Genomic DNA, 10,360 nt, shown 5'->3' with positions numbered 1-10,360 from the left:
CACAAAAGTGTAGAGTATTCCGAATACATTCGGAACAATAGATTTACTATATATACTCTGTCAGGTGGTTGCTTTCTGATAGATTAATATTAGTTTTAGTTTTATATATTATAACTTTTTAATATAAGATAAATAAATAAGTAGATAGATATTAATAGATATATAGAGATAGAGATGTAGATAAATAAAGATAGATATAAATCTAGATGATCTGATTTTTAAAGGAGGGGTAATTCGTTAATATTGATATTAGTATTCTATATTTGTGAATACCTACAATTCTATTCAGACTATTTAGATACTACCTACTCTATTTGCTATCTAATTTCTATTCTTCCTTCTTCCTCTTATGACTATAGCTAGGTATACACGTAACAGAATATCCTAATCAGAAACCCTACACACGATTGGAAATCCAATTGACATCTTTAGAATAGTCGACGATCGATCTCGAATCTAGGAGCTCTTGCTCCTGTCAATGTAACTCCAACTACCTATACACGATCGTGATATCCCCTCTCAGATCCCGATCATGAATTCAATTGCACGAGATGATTCGCTCGTGTTTCTGCATGAATCTTGCGGAGTGGTATAGTATAGTATAGTATAGTATAGTATAGTATAGTATAGTATAGTATAGTATAGTATAGTATAGTATGGTATAGTATGAAATGTAAGTGGTACCAGAACATGAGCTTGCACACTTGCGCGCGGGCTGCATGATTCCCCCGAGCTGAAGCGGATGGTATGATATCGTGTGCGTCCTCGTTATGTCATGGTGATAAGGTTGTATGCTCTCAAGTTCCCTGTCTCTCTCGGGAGGGGTTGGGGCTTCCGGTGTGCTGCTGGGAATGCTCGGGATGCGGTTGGGGGTGGTACGGGATGGGTTGGGGGGTGGGGCTGAGTAGATAGATTCATGTAAGGAGTGCGGGGACCTACAGGTTATTTTAACGGCGGGCGGGGCGACGGTTGGGGGTTGAGGGGATTGGGGAAGATTGAGGTGATTGATTGATTCATTCATTGAATACTACCTTCTCGAGTAGGTAGTAGTTTGTTTGTTTGTTTCGGTTCGTTTATTCGGGCTCGTGCGGTAGACAGGTAGAGTAGATTACAATGCTCTTCATACATAGTAGGTTTATAAATATCATTTTGCATCCGATGGATGAATGGATGAATGAATGAATGGATAGATGCAGTAAGCCAAACTTCACAGCTAACAACTGGTGAAACGGAAGTATATGATTCCTTCACTTAGCATGCTCGTATACATTTTGTAGCCATCATTTCCCGACTCTCAAGGTATGAATCGGATATTTCAAGGTTACCGCCTACCGCCTCACTCACAGACTAGGGAATGTGAGAAGCAAGCACATGATTGCTACGTGGGCAATTGAAAACAAGAAGCCTCATGGCGACCCAAAGAGTGGCTTGTTTTTTTAGGTTCATGCCCAACGAGATGGTCATGGAAAGTTAGACGGGCGGTTTTATGATATGATTACATACGAACGAGGACGAGAGCCGAGAGCATGAGGTTATTATTCTAGGGGAACAGGTAGTGATCTGATGTTTGGGTATTGATTGATACGTGAACATCAGTGATACTGTCTGTGGTGTTGTTGTTTTGAGGAATGGGAATAGATGGGTGGGTGGGTGTATCACTAGATACGTAGAAAGTATAACAGAACAGAACAGAACAGAACGCCTTATGGATATGTGTTGGGAAGTACACCGACCTCCTACCTCCCACCTGGGTAATCGTACAATGCTATATTTGGTATTTGGTGAGTTGTAACACAGCTGGAGGTTAGAATGAATTTCCGTGGATACAAAGTAAATTTGTGTTTCGTGTTGAGACTTGAGACTTGAGACTTGAGACTTGAGACTTGAGATTGAGATTGGAGATTGGAGATTTGAAGGGAGAATGGGAATCGGTATTGTAGATGTATTGACAACGATGAAAACATGATGAGTACCAAGTACTTTATAGTACATATGTATCTCGGTAGATATGATATGAAATATCTGATGATATACAGAATCTTGTCATGATCATTGTCATTGTCATTGTCATTGTCTTCCATCGTGTCAGATCGGGGCGTTCAATATCAAAGTGAGGCAATAAAAGGCAACCAGCGGGGAAAGAGGATAACGGAGAAGAGGATACCAGTTCGTCATTCCCAAACAAAACTCTCCATAATGTTCCTGAAATTCCGGGTGTTGTCATCCACCTCCTCAATACGTACCTAGTTAATTCATATTTCCTTCTGCCACCTCATATATATTTCTTGGGGAAAATACACTCACACTCACACTCGCACTCACACTCGCACTCACACTCGCACTCACACTCAAACTCAACCACATCCAGATCCATATCCATCCATACCCATCCATATCCATATCCACACATCCACACATCCACACATCCACCCACCCATTCATTCACTGCATTGATGCATGTGCATCATACATACAGCAAATAATGATACGGTATTTTATCTTCTTGTTTTTCCACGTTCCTTTAATTTGAATTGAGAGAGAGAAAAAAAGTGTACAGCCTTCTTTTTCTCTCTCTGCATTGCATCGCATCGCATCTTTTCATCCCTTTTTCTATCCTTAAAATATACATCCCTATCCATCTCTATCCATCTCTACAATTCCTTTGGGGGCATTGTGATACAAACAAGGCAGGGGAATAATTCAACAGGTTGACCTTGTTCACGACCTCCTCGAGAAAATTTCATTAAATATCGACGTCAATATCTTCGAATAGAATACTTTTCTTCGCCTCTCATTCCTTGCTTGTATGCTTCTTTGAATTTAATGATACCCCTTCTTCTCAATACATTGAGAAAGCATCGTCTGTCTTCTTTTCTTCTTTTTACCGAATAACTGCTTGCTTGCTACACTCACTACACAATCAATTCTACTCCGTACAGTCATCTTACAAGCCTACCGAATCATTGATGTGACCTTGTTGAAAACTTTATACTGTTATCCTTCTGGGGTGTTATTTCTTTTCCGCAGATGTAGGAATCGATTCTCTTTGCTCAACACTTCAATTCGAGTGTACTGACGTATATCCCAGTTTATGGGAAAATACTGGCTCAAATTTACGAGAAGGACGATGGCACAAACGGAGCCAGGTTCGCCGGAATCGAACAATCATAGAATATCCTGGTTTCGAAAGCTCATATTTCCCAAGAAGGATGAAAATCACACACCGCCGAGTTCTCCACCGAATGAAGCTCAACCGCCAGGATTGGGTCGTCGACTTTCAAGAAGGGTTGTCCCTGGACTTCCAAGGGCAGGTACCTTTAAGAGACAACAATCGGAGCTGAGAGATAGATTAGAACCAGTCAAACCGAATGCTGATGAACGGCGGACAGCTTCAGTCGATCGTCGACTTAATAACTCGCATCGTTCGTCATCGGCTGCTATAAATCATGGACCAAGAACCAGCGCGCCTGAATTCCTAGAAAGAGTGGAAACGATCGATAAGACGTTTGACAATGTATCTGTGCGACCACCTACGCCAACCACAAATGAACATGAGAACGAGTCTCAAGAGTATGTAGATGTTTCAAAAGAGGAGAAACAGGGTTCACATATCGAAGAGCAATCGATATCTACAGATACGTTCGATGAAACAATACTTGAGGAGCTGGAAAAGAAATGGATTTTGAATCTGAGTATGCATTTTCGAGATAAATCTAAAAGAGAAAAATTCTTTGTCACTTACGCAGAATCACCAACACACTGGCGGAGAGTTACGATTTCCCTGGATTATAGAAATGCGCCGAGTAATTCACTGGAGGAAGAATTACAAAGGACAAGGTTCCAAAGAGACAAAAGTGCGCGCATATATGAGGCTATTCGGGAATCACTCCAGGACATACAATTTTACGATACTGTGACAAATCTCAAGTTAGAAACACAGGATGAACGACTTCATGTTCATGTTGTGGAAGATCTCTCCGAAGTTATTAATTTTCCTCCTACAAAGGCTCTCAATCACCTTCCATGTCGCAAATTTCTAGAAGCGGAGCTTGAATTTGATTCTCATCTATCTGGCTTTGTCTACAAGGTTACCGTGGCCGGCCAAGTTTTTATCAAAAAGGAAATTCCAGGACCGGATCAAGTGGATGAATTCTTGTATGAGATTAATGCCCTTCATCAACTTTCTGGATCTCATAGTGTTATTCAGTTTGGTGGCGTGGTACTTGATAATGAAGCAAAATGCGTGAAAGGACTTCTCATTAGCTTCGCTGAACAGGGCGCATTGATTGATGTTATTTATGATGGTGATAATGGGATTCCTTGGGCACGACGGGAACGTTGGGCTAAACAAATTGTTCATGGACTTTCTGAGATTCACGAGGCGGGTTTTGTTCAAGGAGATTTCACACTGTCGAATATTGTCATAGATGGGGATGATAATGCGAAGATAATCGATATCAACCGAAGAGGTTGCCCAGTTGGATGGGAACCTCCGGAAGTCGCGGCGTTGATAGAAAGCAACCAGAGAATTTCGATGTATATAGGCGTCAAATCCGATTTGTATCAACTTGGAATGGTTCTCTACGCCTTGGCCACTCAACACGATGAACCGGAAACTCAGAGACCGTTGAAATTATCGGATTTTCCTCCTGATGTACCGGACTATTTCCTGGAAGTTTGTGGTCGTTGTCTTAGCGATGATCCACGAAATCGATCACAAGCTGCTGCTCTGCTGGACTATTTTCCACATATTGATGAGTATCATGGTGCATACGATGATCAATCACCAACTCCAATTGTGATTGATGTTAGGCATGCTGATGAAGGGGAACTGTTGGTCACCGTTCATGATAATAACGATAGGCGAGATAGCATTTCTGATGTACATGACTACGATGTACCGGAAAGGGGTCGATCACGATCTAAACCTTATTCGCCGCCATTTATCTCACCCAGATCACCAGATGCGGCGATTACATACTTGAATACACAGGATATCAGGCCATCACAAATCCAATTGCCCTCGTCTACTTCCGGATCTGATTATACGCATGATCCAATCGAGCAACATTATAATTACCAAAATACTTCGACCATAGAAAATTCCACCTTAGAAACTCGACAGGAGCAACATTCCGATCGTCCTTCATATTCAGAAAATGATAAAACAGACATTCAACCCAATTCAACGACAGAACCGCGAAACACAGTAGCGACGAGTAATTTATCAATGGCATTTGCGGGGGATTTAGCACACATTGGAACTGGTGTTGATAGTGCACATATGGGAACACTTTTTGGAGCGGTCAATTTAGATGATGATGATTTAACGATAGATAATGATGGGAATGGTGTTTTGTTTATGACGTCGGAGGAAAAGATGGCGGTTGCATAGTTAGCATAAGGATGGAGTGAGACCTCGGGAGGTAAATGTGCTTTGGATAAATCTTTTTCAGCAGCTGGTATAATGAAATTTTCCCCTTCGAATGGATTGCATGTGTTATTCTGGGATTAAAAGCTTATGGGTGATGGAAGGAAGTAGGTATTCTGTTTCGGAAATGTACGATACCAGGAATATCAAAGGGATTGAAATGAGCTAGACTCGACTGATTTGATGGATAATGAGGTCACTTTCGAATCTGAAACCCTTTCGCTTTTCTTTTAACATGGTTATTGTAGCCGCCTTCCGCAATGTCAATGTCAATGTCGATATCTACATCTATATCTCTTTCCTCCAAAATGCTCACAAGCCCTTCGGGTCCGTGATCGGCTACGGAGGGCTCCGCCCAATGAGCTAACCTAGCTAGCATGAAGATCATTGGATTTCTATTGGACTTCCTGACCCCAGCGTGTTCCGACGGATTGGGGGGGAGTGATAACCAGTGCGATAAGAGCTTATCTATCCAATTGTATTACTCGATTAGAATAGCTTTTTGTATCGTGTTAAACTTTTTCTCTTACGCCTCGACAAATGTCAGTGTTGGGTTTCCTTATCGCCACGATTGCAGATGTGGTCAAGCTGCGTGAGCAGCGAGCTACGGTAAGGGGCGGACTCCATTTTTTTCTTTCTTTCTCGTGCGTGCATGTGGGAATTGGGAATCCAGATTGAGGAGTTTTGAGAAATTGTGACTGGGTTTTGGGGGGGGAGAGATGGGGTGTGGGTGCTGGTGTCGTATCTAGGCGTGGAGAATGAATGAAATTTGATGGGTGGGTTGGGTTACCTAGTGTGCACGATGCTAGATTGACCTATTAGTGTGAGGTGAGCGAGCTACTTTCTGCCCGTGATATGATACTGGCTGCTTGGAATTTGCAAGCTGCGGATTGATTTTGTTTTTTCGGGATTTCCGTCGGGGCGTGGAAGTGGACGTCTCCGATTTTTTCCTCGGGGGTTAATTTATATTTATACGCATACTTATCGTCGAGAGCTGTGGTTGGGGTTGGGTGGAGAGGATATATAGACTTGAAGATCCTCTTTTTTTCCTTTCCATTGCTATCACTCGGGTTTGTTCTGTTGTGTTATTTGTATTGCATTTATTGCATTGATTCAATTGTGTTCTATTCCGTTTAATTCTCTGGACTCGAGAACGATCTAGTCTCTACCTAGCTTGGGATTTTGGTTTTGACTTTGAGATCGTCGTCAAAGAAGCTATCTATCTACGCGAGTAATAGCCGCAACGCAAACCTCGAGATTACTTGATCGATACTCGACAATTGTGTCGTGGGAAGATACATAATGGCCGTTACCATTGATAGTGGACCGCAGGATGGACCGGATAGGATTGTGTCTGAGAATTCGAGGGAGAGGACGATGGGCGAGAGGCTGCGGGATACTGTGAGGGCTTTTACGACGAAGGAGGGGTTGGTGGGGAATTATGATTATGGTAGGTTTGAAATTTGAATTGGGGATGGGATGTTCTTTGATCTCGCTCCTTTTGCTCTGCTTTTCTCATAAATGATTCCAAAACTAAATCATCATAGCTTTCCTCTTCAAACCCAATCTTCCATTCATGAAAAAATCCAAAAGACGAGCTCCTTTCTTCGGCCTCCAAGATCGTATGCCAGTTTTACTAGGTCTTCTTCTCGGATTTCAACATGCTCTAGCTATGTTAGCTGGTATTATTACCCCTCCTATTCTCATAGCCGGATCCGCATATTTCGACACGGAAACTACTCAATATCTCGTTTCTACTTCTCTCATTGTGTCGGGTATTCTATCTGCGGTTCAGATCACTCGGTTCAAGATTATGAAAACACCTTATTATATTGGTACGGGTTTGATCTCGGTCGTGGGTACTTCATTTGCTATCATCCCTCTTGCTTCAAAGGGATTCTCACAAATGTACGCAAATGGTATGTGTAAAACGGCGGAAGATGGAACACCATTACCTTGTCCGGAGGGATATGGTGCGTTGCTTGGAACGGCATCGTTATGTGCACTTCTCGAAATAGGACTTTCGTTCATGACGCCGAAACTCCTGAAGAAACTTTTCCCACCGATCGTTACGGGTCCGACGGTTATGCTAATTGGTGTTTCGCTTATCCTGACCGGATTGGAAGGTTGGGCTGGAGGAAGCGGAACTTGTATGTCGAGACCTACTTCGGGGGATTATATGTTTTGCCCTTCTAATGCTGCACCGCATCCACTTCCATGGGGATCTGCTGAATTTATTGGTCTTGGTTTCTCGGTCTTCATCACTATTATTATTTGCGAACGTTTCGGATCACCAATTATGAAATCTCTCGCTGTTGTTCTGGGCCTTTTGGTCGGTTGTATCATCGCGGCTGCATGTGGCTATTTCGACAGCAGTGGAATTACAGCAGCTCCAGTCGCATCTTTCATCTGGGTTAAAACTTTCCCCCTGAGCGTCTACGGTCCTTTTATACTACCTCTTCTAGCCATCTACCTTATCCTGATGATGGAAGCCATTGGCGACATAACCGCCACCTGCGATGTATCTCGTCTCCAAGTCGACGGTATCCTCTTCGATTCGCGTATTCAAGGAGGTGTCCTCGCAGATGGTCTTAATGGCATGTTAGCCGGACTCTGCACCATCACTCCCATGTCAACCTTTGCTCAAAACAACGGTGTCATCGCCTTGACACGTTGCGCCAACCGCAAAGCCGGTTTCGCAGCGTGCTTTTTCCTCGTCGTCATGGGCGTCTTTGCTAAATTCGCAGCGGCTATCACGTCGATTCCAGATGCGGTTCTAGGCGGCATGACAACTTTCCTCTTCGCGAGTGTGGCGGTCTCGGGTCTGAGAATTATCTCAACGGTGCCGTTTACGAGGAGAACGAGATTCATCTTGACGGCTAGTTTGGCGCTGGGTTATGGAGCGACGCTCGTGCCAACGTGGTTTTCGTATGTTTTTACGTATACCGGGGATGATAGGGCGAAGGCGGGATTCTTCGATGCGATTGTTTTGGTGATGGAGACGGGATTTGCGGTGACGGCGTTTGTGGCCGTGGCGTTGAATTTGGGGTTGCCGGAGGAGGATGAGGATGAGGAGGTGGAGAGTTTGGCGGGGGATTTGGGGGAAAGAGAGGCGGAGGAGAGGGCTTTTGGGGGGAGGGAAATGGGAACGGTGGGGGAACACGGGAGTGGGAGTGGAAGTTTTGAGATGGGGAAGGCGGGAGAGGTGGGGTTAGGGAGGGAAGGAAAATAATTGATGGGAGGGGGTTAGATAATCGGTTGGAATCTGTGCGTGTGTATGTTTGTCAAAATTATTGATAGGGGTGGGATCTGGAAAAGGAGTTTGAGGGCTGGTAAATCGGATATAGCGTATGAGAGGATGAAAAACTATCTATTGGGAAGTACTAGAGCTACCTACCTACCTAAGCTAAGCCAAGCTAAGCTGCTGGGATTGAGAGGTTATGAATATGAAATTTAATATGATGATATATGTTTATATGTTTATTTTCAAGATCAAATTGGACTTTTGCTTTGCGGTTGAGAGGATGATGTGAGGTTTTTCTTTGGGAAGTTCATTTATAAAATGAATGCAGGATTACTATGTAAGAATAGCTGATTTGGTGAAGGATGGTTTAACCTATGTCACGGGATGAGCCGCAATTCATGGTGATGAAAAGCGTAATGGATTAAGAGTAAATCTTTGATGGGTAGTCTCTATGGGCATTGATAGAATAGAATATGTTTCGATGCATTGGTACATCACGAGCTATGGAATGGTAGCGGATCATACAAAGCTAGGTAGGTAGGTATGGATGGATGGTGACACAATCCTAACCATACTTCCTCCATTCATTCCCCACAACATCCAACCCAACCCATCATCACCATCCAAACCCTTCCCTAAACCCAAAATCCCAACCAATCTCGTACCTGCGCCCGCATCTCCACACGAACACAATAGTACCATACTACCTATCTGCCCTACACCAACTCTCCCAACCCAACCCAACACAACACAACACCACACCGCACCCATTCCATTTCATTCCGACCCGGGTACCCTTCGGACACCATCCCCAATCAACCCGACCCGAGCGACTGCGCACCTCGGATCTGCAGGCACACCTCGAACCCAGAAACCCACCTGCATCGGGAACATCTCCCAAAATGGGTTTGTGTCCGTGACTCGTGCGCACTTCTTCTCCTGATTCGTGGATCCTGGAGATGTGGAGATTTCGAGTGGATGGGTGGATGTTCTGGGACCGAGGGGAGGGGTACACTTCGTATTCAGATCAGATCATGCTCTTCGTGTTTGTCATGCACAGCTTGAGTTGGCGGTTCAAAGTTCAACCTTGAACCCCATGAACAGATTTCTTTGGGGGGGAAAAAAATTGAGTTTTTTCACCGATGCAGGTGTACCTAGCTAGGTACCAAATTTTTCGTTCGCGTGCTCAAACAAGTGTGTGTCTGTCATGTCAGCATTGCAGATAGATAGATGGTGGATGGGAGGCCCCCGGTGCCTACCTACACAGGAAAACATTGAATTTGCATGGAAGGAGGAAGTAAGTAAGTGAGAAAAATATAAGCAAGCCACGCATACAAATCTCCAGATGTACGAGAGGTGCACCGGTGTATCTAACGGTTTAATTACATAAATTCTGGTGTCTCCGTGTGGTGGATGGATGTGCAAGGCTGTCCTCCACTCTTACTTTCTTCCTCATTTTTTTATTTAAATGAAATGGGATTGGAGAATATATGAATATCTGATATTCTCTGGATTCTTTTCATTGCTTTTTTGACTCCTTTCGATTTGTGCCGGATTTATTTTTGCGGTTTGGTTCGAGGGATGCATATAATACTATCGTTGGAATCCATCAGACTGCGCTCGCTTTGATTTTTTTACCTACATATATACACATACCTACGTACAGAAATATACTTGCTCGCCGC

At 43.6% G+C, this 10,360-nt stretch overlaps 3 protein-coding genes across 3 annotated transcripts; 2 read left to right on the top strand and 1 right to left on the bottom strand.

The window, feature by feature from the left end:
• Positions 1–3,127: 3,127 nt before the first annotated feature.
• Positions 3,128–5,395, top strand: EAE98_006271 (uncharacterized protein; the record flags this gene model as incomplete). The annotated part of the gene is made up of 1 exon (XM_038953894.1): positions 3,128–5,395. One exon carries the CDS (start codon positions 3,128–3,130, stop codon positions 5,393–5,395), a length of 2,268 nt encoding a protein of 755 aa, XP_038809684.1.
• Positions 5,396–5,627: 232 nt separating this feature from the next.
• Positions 5,628–5,810, bottom strand: EAE98_006270 (uncharacterized protein; the record flags this gene model as incomplete). Its single annotated transcript, XM_038953893.1, has 1 exon — positions 5,628–5,810. One exon carries the CDS (start codon positions 5,808–5,810, stop codon positions 5,628–5,630), a length of 183 nt encoding a protein of 60 aa, XP_038809683.1.
• A 618-nt stretch (positions 5,811–6,428) lies between these two features.
• Positions 6,429–8,663, top strand: EAE98_006269 (uncharacterized protein; the record flags this gene model as incomplete). Its single annotated transcript, XM_038953892.1, has 2 exons — positions 6,429–6,881; positions 6,979–8,663. Exons 1-2 carry the CDS (start codon positions 6,734–6,736, stop codon positions 8,661–8,663), a joined length of 1,833 nt encoding a protein of 610 aa, XP_038809682.1. The 5' UTR covers positions 6,429–6,733.
• Between the last annotated feature and the right edge of the window lie 1,697 nt (positions 8,664–10,360).

This window comes from Botrytis deweyae (genome assembly GCF_014898535.1).
Source record: "Botrytis deweyae strain B1 chromosome Unknown BDEW_013, whole genome shotgun sequence".
In the NCBI taxonomy this organism is placed as follows: Eukaryota; Fungi; Ascomycota; class Leotiomycetes; order Helotiales; family Sclerotiniaceae; genus Botrytis; species Botrytis deweyae.
The sequence above is the reverse complement of the archived record's forward strand: the minus strand, read 5'-3'. Positions and strand labels throughout refer to the sequence as shown.